At 42.7% G+C, this 17,175-nt stretch overlaps 1 protein-coding gene across 3 annotated transcripts in view; it reads right to left on the bottom strand.

The window, feature by feature from the left end:
- Nucleotides 1-17,175, bottom strand: part of DIP2A (disco interacting protein 2 homolog A) — a gene marked incomplete at both ends in the record, with an annotated part of 134,341 nt that overhangs the window by 17,571 nt on the left and 99,595 nt on the right. For 2 of the 3 annotated variants that reach the window (XM_082001749.1, XM_082001750.1), the window contains 7 exons: nucleotides 796-876; nucleotides 1,007-1,116; nucleotides 1,692-1,893; nucleotides 3,083-3,197; nucleotides 5,219-5,346; nucleotides 5,545-5,625; nucleotides 7,001-7,137. In XM_082001749.1, coding sequence (XP_081857875.1) covers nucleotides 796-876; nucleotides 1,007-1,116; nucleotides 1,692-1,893; nucleotides 3,083-3,197; nucleotides 5,219-5,346; nucleotides 5,545-5,625; nucleotides 7,001-7,137 — 854 coding nt within the window. Of the gene's footprint in view, nucleotides 1-795; nucleotides 877-1,006; nucleotides 1,117-1,691; nucleotides 1,894-3,082; nucleotides 3,198-5,214; nucleotides 5,347-5,544; nucleotides 5,626-7,000; nucleotides 7,138-17,175 lie in introns of those variants that run through there. The other variant, XM_082001751.1, reaches the window with a different exon arrangement.

The following is a 17,175-nucleotide window of genomic DNA, read 5'->3' as shown; positions in this document are numbered from 1 at the left end:
GAGGCTGAGATACTGAGTAACATACAAAAGTGCACGTTTTTTCACACCCGTTTACGAAGAAGTGTTGGATGCACAGGGTATGTGAATGCTCCAAAACTACTGCTAGTCACATGCAGACAGAGAGGCTGTGAGCAAAAATGATGTATTTACTGCAAAACGTGACTGTTGCCTTGTCATATGTCATAAGGGCTCAGACAGCCCTTGAATAAAATAAGCATACAGAGACTGTGAGCACCTCAGGCCTGTATTCCAAAACTGAAGCATTTATTTGTTCTTGTTTGAGTGACTGTAGGTGCCATCCTTTTTGGAGGCAGTCTCTAGCTGAGGAGACAGCATCAGTGCCTCCTGAAGGGTGTGCAGTGCTCCTGGAAAATGTGACTCCAAAGCTGTCCCAAGAGTTCTCTACTTAGACTCTAGATCTTCTAATTAAAAAATCCTCCAGCTCTGACTTTTACTTACCCTTGTGCCCAGGGATGAAGACAGAATTGTGGCTTCCGTTAATGTGACAAAAGTTCTGTTCCAGCAGGAAATGCAATCATTGCAAAATTTTAAGCTAGGCAGAATGCATACTAAAATTCCAGATGTGGAATAAAAGATGTGGAATAAAATTACAGGTGTGGAAAAATTACACTGCTTGCTAACTAGCAATTTTTGTCTGCTTCAAAACAATGACATCCCAAATCATCAAAATAACCTGAACCATTTTAGGAAAAGACTTCTAGCTGGAATTTTCTTAGAATCCAAACAATTTTCTACTGATCTCAATCACCAAATATGACCTAATGTGCATCTCACCTTGGAATTCAACAGAAGGAAGAGGGGATGATCTGGAGTTGTCTGAGCTCGCCACTGAAGAACATCTGCTAAATACAGGAACTGAAACAGAAAAAAAGGAGACACTCAGATTCACTCAAAATGTACCATGCTTAGTTTCAGCAGAATACCATAACTGGTCTTCTCTCATTTTGATTAAGCCGATTCAAATATTTAATAATACCAGTGTTACCTTTCTTGCCTGGTCATTATCCTCCAACTGGGTAACATCTCTCCCTGAGGCTTGTGCAATTCTCTTTCCAGCAACAAGGTTTCCTACTATCATTGAAGCAGGACCAACATCTGCATTTTGAAAAACAGTGCAAAATGAGAAAAAATAATGTAAGGAACATGTAATAATCTGTAATTCCACCTATAGGTTACTATAAATGCCATATGTAACAGATCTGAACACATGAAAAGCTAAAACCAAGGACCATATTGCACAGAAGAAGAGGATAGTACGGTACACTAAAAATCAGTCCATTACGAGTATGGTACATTAAAAATCGGTCTATTACTGATTCAGCAAATTGAGGTCTGTCTGTACTTCAGTTTTATTACATGAGTTACAGCATGCCTGAGGACTGGCCTTTGCAACATGGCAGTTGTACAGAAACAATTTATAACATAGCTACAGAAGCATAAAATTGGTATGCGCTGTACGTCCTTGCATTTACCTGGGATTCAAGGCAGACCATAATGCCCTCACTGAGCTCTAGGCTGCTCTTTCAACACCACTAGCTCTGCCAAGTTAAGCAGCTTAAACCCATCCAACATGCACAGCTCTGAGCTGTCACGTTGCCTCTGGATCACACTCTAAGCATATCCTCAGAGACAGACATGCAGAACTAAGGAACACGCTCTGGTTTACTCACCTGGTTGTTTCTGTCGAGGCTTGGGCAGGTTAGTAACACAAGTATGTGGACACATCAAGACGTTACAAGGGTGCAGAGCACCCTCTAAAAAGCGCTGCTTGGTTTCTGAAATATGAATTCCTCCGAGTGGAGCCTTTGGCAAAGTATTGGCTGGCACCAAGGCAAGACAGTAGACGCCCACTTGGTGAATACTATCAATTGCCTTGACAGGAAGCAAAACAAAAACAAAAACAAAACAACAAAAAACAAACCCAACACATTCCATGTTATCAACTGGGACGTAGTTAGAGTAAGAATTTGAATTCAAGTCATTTAATAACAGTAAAATTTTTACTTGCACCACAATTTGCAAATAAAGGGTCCAATTCTGCACTCACTGAACTCATAGAAGTTGTGCCATGACTTCAATGGGAGCAGGAGCAGACCCAGGACTTTGCTTGTGCACTCTATCAAGGGGATGCCACCTGCACATCAGGGATTAGGAAAGTCTCTTAAAAGTGGGCAAAAAGTGCGGAGATTTTAAAAAGCCAAAATTATACCACAGCAAATTTAGCACACATGGCACAATCACAAAAGCGCAGTAGAACATAAAACCACAAAAATAGGGAGGGAAATATCTTGCTGCTAAAACTTAAGTGTCTATTTTAGCTATGACACTTCCAAAAAGATAAATAAAAATATTTCCTCCCATGAAATTCAGCCTTTCTATTACCAGGTATTCCCTCCAAAAAGATTACAAACTGAAATTAGACAGAAACCATTATTATATAACTGTCTTACTCTTAAGAGGCATCTTCCCTTAAGTCGTTCTCTCTAAGTCTTCCCTGCAGTTGTCCCTTCACCAGAGTCTTCTTCCATAATTGTGCTCTCACTTTTTACTTCCTCAGAACTGATCAATTAATTCTGAAATCCTCAAATGCAAATCTACCAGAATTCCCCTCCCTCCTGACCACCCCCAGAAACACAATAGAGTAATCAAGGGAAAGTTTTTAATGCTTACTGTCAGAGATCTAGAATAAGGATGTTAGTGACATAAAAAGATTTCAGGGTTTGTTTTGATACTTGGCACTAAGTATACCCTTAAACATTTTCAGACTTAACTTCTCAGCCAGATATATATATAGAGAGAATTAAAACCAAACAAAAACGATCACCCTTAGGACTTTAAGAATCCTAGTAGTATGAAGTTAAAAAACATTCTGAAATAAAGTCTTACTTTTTACAAAATTCTGTTAACTGTTAAACCGTGAAATACATTCAGAAGTCAGCTTATTACAACTGTCTGTAGTTACACTGCTAGGTTTTTCTTATGGAAAAAAAGACGCTCTAAAATTCTCATTTCATACATCAGCCTTATTCCCCTGGAAAGAGAGAAAGGACAGACTGACTACCTGTAGAACCCTGCTCATCCACTGAAAACTATCCTCCTCTGATGCATCAGGGCGCTGCTCTGCCACAAGCACTATTCGATCATCATGCAAAACGGTCACAGAAAACACTGCTATCCTAAAACGCAAAGGACAGAAGAATGATAGGATGCAACATACGATGAACACAGCACAGTTTATTGTAACGTGGAAATGACTGCAACTTTTAATGGTACTTTTTCAACACATACAAGCATTAATCATGCCAGATCATTGCAAAGTCACAGACAAATTTAGAACAAATGTAGGTTCATCATTGTAATTTATTTCTGTTGGTGGTCAGGTGAATTTGCAGTCAGCAACTGTAGCACGCGTTTAACACAGGCAGGTTCCATATGTGCAGGGGCTGGGCAAACCTTGCCTATGTGGGTCCATCATGCATGCTAAACTTGTTGCAACTACATACGATGTCCCTCCTGAAAGACAGCTATGCCAAATTACTGACCAGCCTGCCTATCAATGCTTGCACTGAAAAATACTTACTCCCCTTTGTGAATTAAATTAGTTTTAGGCTTGCATCTCCTAGGATAAAATATTAATAATATTGCAACCAGGTATGTGCATTATTTTTATGATATGTGAATTGCACAAGTGATGCAAAAATGAGGTAAGCTTCATGTTCATCGAACCACAGAACAGTTTGGGCTGGAAGGGACCTTTAAAGGTCATCTAGTCCAACCCTTCCCCCCTTGCGATGAGCAGGGACATCTTCAACTAGATCAGGTTGCTCAGAGCCCCGTCCAACCCGAACTTGAATGTTTCCAGGGATGGTGTATCTACCACCTCTCTGGGCAACCTGTGTCAGGGTTTCACCACACTCATCATGAAAAATTTCTTCCTTATATCTAGTCTAAATCTCCCCTCTTTTACTTGTCCTATTGCTACAGGCCCTGCCAAAAAGTCTGTCCCCACCTTAAGCCCTGGCAGCTGCAGGAAGGTCTCCCCGGAGCCTTCTCTGCTCCAGGCTGAGCCCCCCCAGCTCTCCCAGCCTGTCCTCCCAGCAGAGCTGTTCCAGCCCTTGGAGCATTGCTGGGGCCTCCTCTGGCCCCGCTCCAGCAGGTCCATGTCTCTCCTGTGCCGAGGGCTCCAGAGCTGGACGCAGCACTGCAGGGGGGTCTCCCCAGAGCGGGGCAGAGGGGCAGAATCCCCTCCCTCGCCCTGCTGGCCACGTGGCTTTGGGGGCAGCCCAGCACACGGTTGGCTTCTGGGCTGCGAGCGCACATTGCCGGCTCCTGTCCAGCTTTCCATGCCCCTGTACCCCGAAGTCCTTCTCCATGGGGCTGCTCTCCATCCCTTCATCCCCCAGCCTGTGCTGATACCGGGGGTTGCCCTGACCCAGGTGCAGGACCCTGCACTTGGCCTTGTTCAACCTCATGAGGTTCACACGGGCCCATTCCTTGAGCCTGTCCAGGTCCTTCTGGATGGCATCCCATCCCTCAGGCGTGTCAGCCGCACCACTCAGCTTCGTGTCATCTGCAAAGTTGCTGAGGGTGCACTCAATCCCACTGCCTGTGGCACTGATGAAGATATTAGAGAGTCCTGGTCCCAGTAAGGACCCCTGCGGGACACCACTCATCACTGATCTCCATCTGGACAATAAGCCATTGACTACTGAAGAGCAATAAGGTTGGTGATACAACACACACTATCTTTGAAGGTCCTTCAGCAGCCTCAACACTCCTATTTTGTTCTTTAGAACATGCTGCAAAGTTCTTCCCTAGGCCACTCTGCATGAAAGGCTCAGATGGACAATGGAGAGTTGTATTTTGCATTTGGCATACAAGCTTCATTTGATTGTCTTATGAGAAGCTTTGAATGAAATTTTAAACAGACACTTAAAGATCTATGTTTATACTATGTGAAAGTAATTTTAAATCTATTATGCATGAAAGCAGGGCATCAATATTTGTATTCCAAGTTAGCAGGGACAGCCAAATTCTCATCTGGCATATCACAACCTTGTGCTACCCTTCCTACAAAATACACTTGTAAAAGTTCACATGCAGAGTTTGTGTGTACACTATGTTACTTGTTGATCATTTGCAGGTGAAAAAAGGAACAAAGTCGGATCAGCAGTGGTGAAGTTTTTAATATACTCACCTTCCCCGATAGACAAACTTCATGGGTTCAACTGCCAATGCGGTGGCTACCACATCATCCGCATTGTGCCTGCGGCCACTAACTGTCATTAGGCCCTCCAATTTTCCCACCACAAACACCAAACAGTCCTGAAAAGAAGACAGAATTAGAAATAGAACAGCAAAACCTCCAGGCTCCTGGTGATACATGCCTGACTAAAGCCAACAATATTCTCAAGATCTGTGCAAAGTCACTGCCCTGACACAGAATTCTGCTGAGTTCAAGGGCATCACTTAGAGTTGGGAGTCACGACAAAGCAGGGCCCCAAATGGCTCATTCACACTTACAGGACCCACAAAGCCAAGCAATCCTGTTCTTGTAAAGGGTTGGTCTGAAACAGGCACACCGGCTGCTGTCACTGGAATGGCCTGAAAGAACACGTAAATATTCAGATACTCACAGTATTGATAAGAAAAGTTAAGTTAAAATGCTTTCTGCCTCTCTTTCATTGCAGCTCTACACTCAGCTGAAAAATTACCTGATGACAACAGTTACTATCATGTCAAGTATGAGCAACAGTTTTTTTAATAATGAAGAACACATCAATTCTGATCTCTGTGGTAGCCTTCTTTCTTATCATTTTCTCTGCTACTTAGCCTTCATAACAAGAGTTCACACCACTTTTAAAATCAGGTTTTATAGTATGCATTAATATAGCACTTAACCAGAAAGTCTTTCTGTTGCTACTGTTAATATCCCTGATAAGATATGTACCCAGGCATATCACTTCAATTGCAACAAACACTACCCTATCAGAACTTTGAGAAAGTTAAGTTTGCTGCAATTACGGGACCACCTATGACAGAACCACAGCAAAAGCATTAAGCTCATCAGCAAGTTCCTCTCATCTGCTCTGGTGGTTTTCTTGCCTTCAACTCCCAACTATTCCATTAAATCAAGTTTCTCATTGTCTGTCTCACTAGCTAAGGACCGTGATGAAAGCTAAGCTGTTCAAAGCACTGAGGCTTGGAAAGCTGACAGAAGGAGCTTTTTTTGAAAGAGGTACAGTCAGGATTTCTTTCATCTCTCTGGTAGAACTGAGATGAGTCTTCAAACTGCTGCCCAGTGTAACACTTACTGGTGTACAATTCCCAAAAGACTTTCACACATTTCTTGCCAGAAAAGGGAAAACATGACATTGAGGTACCACTGCGAGGAAAAATCTGGGCAGAAAGATAGCTTTTGCTTTACTTTGACAAACCACAAGGCTTATGACTGTTATGCTATCATCCTTACTACCTCTTCTTCTACATACCTAGGAACATAATTTCACATATCCAACAGCAAACTGTTTAGTGTTCTAAGCATTACAGCAAATCGACACTAAAGTTCATTTTGAAAAGCACATACTGTTTGCAATACACAAAGGAAGCTTTTCTAAATAATTTATCGTACCTTAACAAATGCATTTTGATTGTATGAAGAAGCTCACACATATCAGACTAACTTCTATGTCCCAAGCTGTGCACCAATAAACTTGATACATCTTCATGTAATTTTACGTAAGACAATGCTAACATAGGCACAACACTGGATTGCAGAATATAGTGGCAGCTGATGGTACTTTGTATTTTTGGTTAGAGAGAATTTCAAGTTCTGATAGAGAATGAACCAAAGTATATTTGGTCAGGGCCTTTTCTAATAAAATAAAAAAGGAAGTTTAAGGAACAAGTAAGTTTATTTGCAAGAAGAAATACTAGAAATGTAACAATGAAACTTTAAATTACAAAGAGAAACACAAACCTCAAACACATTCTTGGTGATTCCGAGGAGTCCAAAATATGCCATCCCAGTTGCACCTGAATTCACACAGATTTCTCCAACCTCATCAGCTTTACACAGATAAGGAGTACCGTCCACCTTCACAACACACACGTTTGCTGAAGGGAGAGGAAGAACACAGAATCACAGCATGGGTATGCTTCCGCAGCCAACACAGAAGTTGCTTTGCCACTGACAGGCAGATAAAGATCTTAATATCAGGTATCTATCAGCTACAGCAAAAACACAGCATGCAAGAGAGCTCTCTCTGTATATATCTCTTCGACAGCCTGTCATGTGTTCTCCAAGATTAAAGATGCAAGATCACAAATGCAATTTTTTTTTTTCCTTACAGTGCTTCACAGCCTACACATCAGCTGCAACTGGATCCAAAACCGTAGCAATTGCTTTTCAACATGAAGGCATATGGTTTGATCAAGTACAAGCACATATGGGAATAAAGATGAAAAATAAGAAGATACCAAGTACAGACACACTTCGGTATTCATAGTATTATCCCTTAAATTATGTGAGAAACACATCAGAAATGGAGAGAAAACTAGGCTATTTTATTCTCTCATTGTCAGGTCAATGATTTTTCTGTGTTATGTCTCATTTTCTTTTAAAGCACGCCAGTCTTCCATGTTGTTTGGAGACCACAGACAACTCATCTCACAGAGATGTCCCTTAATGAACTTACTCCTGTGTCTATGTATTGTCTTTTCCCTATGTTCAGTCTGATGACCTTCTTCAACTCATTAAAATGACTGCATTTCATCAAAGTCCTACTGCTATTATCCTTACCAATTTTCTTCTGAAATCTCAGTATTCTTCCTACACTGAAATTTTCTTATTTTTAATCAAGGATATACACACTTTTAAACCAAATGTTACACTGAGCTTTGCTCTGGCCACTGGTTATGTGTTTTACTTCTGAAGCCACTGTTTTCTCAGAGGTTTATTTGGCTAAGTAGAGCCCTTGCTTATGCAGTCTGGATTTGACCTTTCCTAGTCCCAAGGGGAAAAGAAAAAGTATACGGATGGAGAAGGCACGATGCAGCAAGGAAGTTTAGCTTAGCACTTAAGACTCAAGATTAACAAAGAAATCAAAATGGCTATCTGGGTCAATACAAAATACACAGAGTCTTTGAAAAGTGACACAGACTATGCCATAAATTAATGTTCTGCCCTTTCCCATTGCATCTGCTTCCAACTCAAGATTATCAGAGTAATTTGTGGTCATGCACACTATATTAAAGAAAAGAAAACAACCATGAGACTCCAGAGGTGTCAGCAATTTATTTAGTTGGTTTATTTCTATCAGGATTTTTTGAATGTTTTGGTCATGGAATGTATGTCAGATGGGAAGCCCAGAGGAGGGCCATTATGAAGGACTGTATTACTGTTTTCTAATTTAGCCAATCTTAAGTGATATACAGATAGCCCTTATTTTTACCACTGTTCAACAAGCATGAAGAGAAATCATAAATGGAAAGTGGCACGTTTCCTTTAATACGACTACATGATAAAGCCAGCTCTGCTGCAAGCATGGATCACGAACTCTGAACTTGGTAAGGGATGCAAAGAATAATAAGAAGTGCCCCTACAGGTATGTCAGCCAGAAAAGGAAGGTCAAAGAAAGCGTACCCCCTCGATAAGCAAGACTGGCAGACTGCTAACAATGGACAAGGAGAAGGCTGAGGTACTCAATGACTTCTTTGCCTCAGTCTTCACTGGCAGCGTCTCTTCCCACACCTCTCAAGTGGATGGGCTGTGTGAACCTCATGAGGTTGAACAAGGCCAAGTGCAGGGTCCTGCACCTGGGTCAGGGCAACCCCCGGTATCAGCACAGGCTGGGGGATGAAGGGATGGAGAGCAGCCCCATGGAGAAGGACTTCGGGGTACAGGGGCATGGAAAGCTGGACAGGAGCCGGCAATGTGCGCTCGCAGCCCAGAAGCCAACCGTGTGCTGGGCTGCCCCCAAAGCCATGTGGCCAGCAGGGCGAGGGAGGGGATTCTGCCCCTCTGCCCCGCTCTGGGGAGACCCCCCTGCAGTGCTGCGTCCAGCTCTGGAGCCCTCGGCACAGGAGAGACATGGACCTGCTGGAGCGGGGCCAGAGGAGGCCCCAGCAATGCTCCAAGGGTTGGAACAGCTCTGCTGGGAGGACAGGCTGGGAGAGCTGGGGGGGCTCAGCCTGGAGCAGAGAAGGCTCCGGGGAGACCTTCCTGCAGCTGCCAGGGCTTAAGGTGGGGACAGACTTTTTGGCAGGGCCTGTAGCAATAGGACAAGGATTAATGGTTTTAAAGTAAAAGAGGGGAGATTTAGATTAGATATAAGGAAGAAATTTTTCATGATGAGTGTGGTGAAACCCTGACACAGGTTGCCCAGAGAGGTGGTAGATACACCATCCCTGGAAACATTCAAGTTCGGGTTGGACGGGGCTCTGAGCAACCTGATTTAGTTGAAGATGTCCCTGCTCATCGCAAGGGGGAAGGGTTGGACTAGATGACCTTTAAAGGTCCCTTTCAGCCCAAACTATTCTATGATTCTGTGCTAGCAGAAGAGATTCATAGGTACCTTTTCTAATCTCAGAGAAGTCTTTAGTTATTAGGTCTGGACAGGAGAGACAATAATTCACCCTACCAATCAGTCAACCTCTAAATTATCTTGGTTGCATAAAAATTATCTCTATCAGAACAACTAGCATTTATTAACAAAGTGTTTGGAACCACACAGTGATAACCTTTTGTGACCAAATAAGAAGATGCCACTCAAATTCTGGTACAGGTCCAAGTCCAAATTAGAACAACAGTTTCAGTTGCTGAAAATTATATGTATGAACTAGAAGGTTGGGATTAAAGTATACAGTATGAACTATCAGTTAGTCATGCAAACAATGCATTTTGTAATTTGGAAGGAGAACCTGTTAAAACTTAGTGGCAAATTGAAACAGAATAAATAGTTTATTACCACAGGAAATAATCTGAGTTAATCTTAGAACGCTGCATGTAACACTTAAGCAATGATGCAGACAGAAGTGTTAATAACCAGAGAAAGCACAACAATTTGTAGGCATACACAAATGCTACAGTCCTCAAGTCATTCACAAACATGGAAAAACCAACAGATTAGCCTACAGTCCCCAAATGATGCTCCATCCATGAAGGCCAAGGACAATCCTATCACCCTGATAAGTAAGAAAAAATACTTACCAGTAACCAATGTATGACACGGGTAGTCTACACGTACATTCTAATGGCAGGTATAGTTCTGCCCTGCCATGTGATACTGCAAGGTTTTCCATTTGCAGTATCTGTAGAGCCTGTACTCTTGCTTCTCCTTTTCCTGCTTCATGTGTGACATACAAGAGAGTGCATCTACCACCATTTCAGTCTCTCTCAACAGCATTGCATCTGAAAAAGAATTAGAGAGAAGGGAAAAGCAGATGGGACAGGAATGTACATGTGGACTACACATCACGAAGAACACGGATTACTGGTAAGAAAGTTTTCTTTCTTCAAATGAGTCCACATGTACATTCTTATAGATGGTGCCCCTCAGCAGTTAGTCCTGCCATGAGATTTCTGGCAGAGGATGAGAATCCTACTGAGCAAACAAATGACCACACTGATGACCTACCAAAGACTGGATTCAGCTTTGGATATTTCAAGACTAGCACAGCATGAATGCAAGAAGAATGTCAGAGGCCTGCTCAGCAGAAGGCTACTACCAAAGGTGCCTGATGAGTGTTAGAAAGTGCTCTTTTGTTCCACTTTCATTATTTCATAGTGGATCTGTATGCAACTGATATCCATTGGATTGTTACTGTGTGCCAACAGTGGAATTCCAGAATCTTCCTGTAGCAAGCAAGTCTTCCTAAAAGGCCTGGGTCCATGAGAATAAAAACAAGAGGGCCTTCCTTGCACTACAGTCTTTAGTTGTAACTTCTGTTCTAGAAGCATGAAGCCTTATGAAAGACACTAAAAGGCTAGGATAAAATGCCTCTACCACCGTTGTGGAAGGTATTTGCAGGGTTTCCAGGGAAACCTAGTCTTTGAAGAAAACAGCATATGGGGATGTCCAATGCAAGGACCTGAATCCTTCCCTGATCTTCTGGGAAGGGCAATAGGCATAAAGCAAGTCTAGATAAGAATGAACAAAAATCTAGGCTGTAAAGGTGGACACACAAGCATCCAGAGCACAACATTTAAATTGGAAGAAAACGTCTCAACATGAGTGTACACATTGCCAAAGATGTCCAAGAGAAGTTCTGCAGTGGCAGGCTGTTGTACCATCATGTGATAGGCTGAAACCAAGTGGAACACACAGAACGAATTACTATGATAAATTCTAAGGACTGAGTGGCAATGAGGTACTGCTGTCTCACATTCACAATCTAAGGAATAAGACTGAAAGCCTGACAAAGTTGTTCTGTAACAACTCCTCTCACAAATCAGACACTGATAAAGGAACCAGATTCCTCTGGAGCGAAGATGCATCACGGTAACTACCAGAAGCTGGACAAATGATTGCTGAGACATGGACAGAGGAAACAATAACATCCAAGGCATCCATAAACTGGAGACAAAGTAAGCATCCTGCCACTTGAGAAATTTGAACCATTCCCCTGGAACTTCTGTGAAAGGTACTGAATACGGTTGCTATCCAGAACTTGAAACTGTATACGCCTAAGTTCATCTGGCAGAAGCCTAAGATCTGGCACCAATCCAAAGTTTTCTGCCTTAGAATAAGAAAGTAGCTGCTGCAGCACTCTTTCTATGAGCCAGGCTTTGAATGATTAGGGTTATAGGGTTACAGATCTTCTGAACTAGAGAGGGTTACTCTCCTGTTAAAGAAAGAATATGAGAAGGTTCCCTCTAAAAGAATGGACACATTTAGTTGGGAAGTAGCAGGGATGCAAACTTAATTGAATACCATGAGCATCCATGTCCAGGTGCAAGCATAACATACAAGAAGCTTCCAAGATGACAGATGACATGGCAATTGCATCCCAGTAGATGGGAAAGTTGGAGGCACAAAACAGGCAGAAGAAGGGAGGTTTGATACTCTCCCTACCATCTTTACCAGTCCAATTTGAAAAAATGAAATAAAGATTGTTATGAGCCAAATATTGTTTCTTAGCAATGTCAGCCCCAGACAGAAACCATACAAAATAGCCCAAGGTCGTCAACAGATGAGGCAAAACATTATCCCTCTAGAAGCTGCAGAGAAGATTCCAAGGGAATGCATACTAGGTTCTCTCAAGAATTTCCATGGTATCTCTGATAGGAAGATTTCTTTGTGGATGCTTAAGACTTCCCTTGTGGCTGTTGTGATTGGCATTCACAGTAGATAATGAAAGTGAACAGCCAAGGCAATTGAAAAGAATGTGGCATAAAGTGTGCCTACAGGTTAAACAGCAGTGATGTAAGACATGATCCTGGTGCTGAGGGATCTGTTAAGTAAGATCCCCTTGGCAGGTGGCCTCAGTGTCTCAGAAGAAATAGCAAGATCTGAAGAAAAGGAGGGTGAAAGTGGACACTTCATCCATGAATTTTTAACCAGCTGGTTCCTCAATAAAGTACACCAGGGATCTTCACAGGTAATGAGACCAAAATCATTTGGCTTGACTGAACAAGCCTCAGCATGACTACTAGTTCTTGGCTAGGAGACTACTTTCACAGCACGTTTGACTAAATGAAATTCAGGAACGTGAGCTCCTATGTTGCAAGATGTTTGAAAGACTAGGGCATGTAGTCAATTGCAAGACCATAAAGGTATTCAGTGGGGATAGAAGATGGAAAAAAAGCCTTCAAGGCTGGCATCTGACTCAAATTAGGCCTTTGGTGAAAGCACAGCAGTCTAAGGAAAGGAAAAAAAAAACCCCAAACCCAGACAAGGAGCAAGACAGAGTAATTCAAGAGGGCAACTAACAGTAAAGTAAATGGTGGTATGTTCTCTCTTGTATGCCAAACACCGAGTGAGAATGGACAGAGCACATCCTCCATGAATACTACATAGGAAAAAGCACAAATCTTACAAGGTAAGGCACAAGTATACCCACTGTTAGAATGCACATGCAGACTCATTTGAAAATAAGTCATTAATTTCCTTAAGTCATCAATTTATTTTCATTTAGCACACATCTATAAATAACTGCTAGCTTTTTTACTTTCTTCCCATTCTGGAAGCAAACTATTTTTTTGTTGAGACAGTCACAGGGAACAAAGTCTAGAAAGCACTCTATCATGTATGTTCTGACTTAACATGTACAGACAAATTTCTCCTAAAAGATATCTTCAGACCTGGAATTTTTATCATTTGGTCAAATTGAAGCTAACCTGCCCCAGATACTAATAGCCCAATGCTGATCAGAGTTTTAAAACAGTTAATGAATTAAGTTGCCCAACTTCTGCTTAACCTACAAGTAGTTTTGCCACTTACTACTATATTTTAAAACAGCAATAGGCATCAATTACAAGTCATATCACTTTGAGGCACTAAATGGATACAGACTTAATTGTTCTTCCCTCACACAATCAGATAAGGCACTCCACGTTTCTTACTAATGTACAAAGTCGTGGTAGTGTTGTCAATAGTCTGTCAATGGCATCCTAAACCAGAAGAGTCCATTAGACTTGCCAGACAATGCTCCAAGGCGTTTGACAAAGGAGGAGTTTTGTCAAAGATCCCTCTTGCTACCCAATTAAGCATTTCACAAAGACAGGGACATATTTTTCATTAATGACTTACATAGAAGAGGAAGGTGAAATTACTTACCCACAAATATGCAGGTAATTCTTCCAACATCATAAGGCAGACTTGAACCTGCCACTGAGGAAATGTACTTCGGAAAATTAACCAAGTGGACTTACAGATGTAATGGTTTCATATAAAGAGTAGCTTAAGGTACAAAACAACTGTAGGCTGCTTTGTGCCTTTGTGTAGTGAAGTACACTCTGACCAGAGAGCAAGCCTACAGCAAAGCCAGGATCTCCATGTGATAAATTGATCCAAAGAAAGATTTTAATTGATCCTGCATCAAATACCACTTTTTTGAACTGTAAAAAAGTAGATCAACATCCAGTTCAACCTCAGTCAGTTCACCAAAGATTCCATGACTACCTGAAGGGCATGTAAACCTACTCCCTCCACGTTCCTGTGACTAACCCATAATCTAAGTAGAAGACTGGGAGTGCAGCTAAATTTCAGTGGGTTTCAAGGAAACATCAGCAGTGTGAGCAGCCGAATGAGACAGCAGTAGTAGTCCATGCCACCTGTATTCCAGTTGAAGTGGAAAAATAACAATTCTGTTGAGACACAGAAGTCAGTCGAAGCTGGCTGTCTTCTGGGTCTTTGCAGACAAGTTTAACAACCTGAATTTGAACATTCAAATGAAGCAATTCATAAGCCATTAAGTCAGATTAGGTCACCGTACTCTTTTTTTTTTTTTTTTTTTTTTTCTTCCCCTGCACTCATGTTTTCACATTGAGGCCATGCAGCAATGCATAGTCATTATCCTTGATGGCTGAATTCACATTGGCCTGCCTTTACAACCTTACTTCCTAGAGTGTTAAGATGAAACAGAAGTTATTTTGCTGTAAATTACCTGGCCTGCCTATCTTGATTCAGAGCTGTGATAATATAGTACGGTCAAGGATCAAAAGCAGAAGAAAGATGGTGATATAATGGTAATTGGCAGAGCAAAGAGGACAAAAACATCTTTCATAGACCCACCCAGATACCACCTGCCTGAGGGTGTCTGGCACACTGAACTCTAACAGGATCTGCAGAATGCATACAGCTCTATGGACATATCTGGAATATATTAAAACCCTCCTGCTGGCCACAAAGCCCTTGATCCCAGAAGAACATTTTGATTATCTTGCCTATCTACCTAGAAGGTCAGAATAGAGATGTTCAATCTTCTGAAGTTAAAATAAACAGGTCAGACATGAATCCCCACAGGAAGGGTTCCTTTCCCTTTATTTTGGTATGAAGCACAGAGCTGCTCAGTTTTTCATTGGTAGCAAGAGAAGGCTCTGAACATGAATTTAAGTTCAGTAAGAATAACTGAACCACAAACCTTACTGATTGCAAAGTGCTTCTGGGAGTAATGAGGAAAATGAAACAAGATCAGTGCCACTTGCTACACAATGGCTGAAATTTTTAATCAGCAGACTGGAACGGTGTCTGCCTCCTCTTACTCATAATGTGGGCCTTGATGTACAGAGAAGAGGTGGTTGCTAAAATAGCACAAGATGGCTCTCCCCTTCATCTTTACCTTGTATAAATGCTCTACAGAGAGGAAGGCTTTGGAACTACAGCTCAGCAAGGCATGAGATTCGTAATGGGACCAAGAATAGAAAATCCACAGGTGCCAAGGGCATGACCAGAACGAATCAGGTTCTTTGGTTACTACATAGTAAACGTGAAAGGGTAGGGAGAATTCAAAGAAAATGAAGGGGTAAGGAGAATTCAAGGAAATCTGCATCTCATACTCTCCAAGCACACTGAGACCAGGTCAGGCAATGTTACACTACGAACCTAAACGTTGCAGTCTTCACTTCTGGAGTGGAGGGCACTAAGTGGTCTTTCAGGACACAGATCCCAGTCACTGTCCACAGTCTAAGGTCTGGTTTGGTACCCTATCTTTACTAATCTTCTTCAGAGTGCTCTCCTCTCCAAATAATGCATGACTCATCAGCCTAGCCTCAAAAGAGAACAGCAGGGAAGAGACAAAGTCTCTTCGCTTCAATCCATTGAACGGGCTGGGGAACAATACCCATACCTACCTACTTTAGGAAGCACAGTGTTGCAAACAGGTATCATTGAGAAACTGAGGTTAATCCAGGACTGACCAGTTTGCTGGGATATCCAAGAGTCTGGGACTCTCAGAATGGTTGAGGTTGGAATGGACTAACAGGAGGTCATCTGGTCCAACCCCTCAGATCAAGCAGAGCCACCTAGAGCCAGCTGCCCAGGACTACGTCCAGATGTCTTTTCAGTGTCTCCAAGGATGGAGACTCCACAACCTCTCTGGGCAACCCATTCCAGTTCTCAGTCACCCTCACAGTGGAAAATGTTTTTCCTTCCATTCAGAGGGAAACTCATGTGTTTCAGTTTGTGTACACTGCCTCCTCTCCTGTCATGGGACACCACTGAGAAGAGCCTGACTCAGTCTTCTCTATAATCTCCCTTCTGATATTTGAAAAGTTGATGAGATCCCACCCTGAGCCTTCTCTTTTCCAGGCAGAACAGTCCCAGCTCTGTCAGCTTCTCCTCATATGCTGGGATGCCCGAGTCCCTTAGCCATCTTACTGACCCTTTGCTGGACTCACTTCAGTAGCTCCATCTTTCTCTGGTACGGGGGAATCCAGAAATGGACACAGTGCTTCAGGTTGTGACCTCACCAGTGCTAAGCAGAGGGGAAGGATCACCTCCATTGACCTGCTGGCAACACTCCTCCTAACGCAGCCCAGTACACCATTAGCCTTCTTTGCCACAAGGGCACACTGCTGTCTCATGTTCAACTTGGTGGCCACCATGAACTCCGGGGCCCTTTCTGCAAAGTGGCTCTCCAGACTGTTGGATCCCAGCATGCCCTGGTGCGTGGGGTTATTCCTCCCCACGGGGCACGACTTTGCATTTCTCCCTGTTGAACTTCACGAGGCTCCTGCCAGACCATTCCCTCAGCCTGTCAAGGTCCCTCTGGATGGCAGCACAACCCGCTGGTGTACCAGCCATTTCTCCCAGCTTTGTGTCACCAGCAAACTTGCTGAGGATACACTCTGCCCCATCACCCAGATTGTTAATGAAGATGCTGAATAGAACTGGAGCCAGTATTGAGCCCTGGGCTACCGAGCTAGTTACTGGCCTCCAACTAGACTTAGCGCTACCAAGCACCACCCTCTGGGCCTGGTTGTTACGTTTTCAGTCCACCTCCTTGTCTGCTCATCTAGCCCACATTTCATCAGCTTCTCTGCGAGGACCTAACAGGAGACAGTGTCCAAAACCTGACCAAAGTCAAGGTAGACAATATCCACTGCTCTCCCCTCATCCACCAAGCCAGTCACTTCATTGTAGAAGGCAATCAGGTTCGTCAAGCATGATTTCTCCTTGGTGAATCCATGCTGACTATTCTTGATGACTTTCT

This window comes from Phaethon aethereus, assembly GCF_964289735.1.
Source record: "Phaethon aethereus genome assembly, chromosome: 6".
Taxonomy (NCBI): Eukaryota; Metazoa; Chordata; class Aves; order Phaethontiformes; family Phaethontidae; genus Phaethon; species Phaethon aethereus.
Note: the sequence above shows the minus strand (reverse complement) of the source record. Positions and strands in the feature narration are given on the sequence as shown.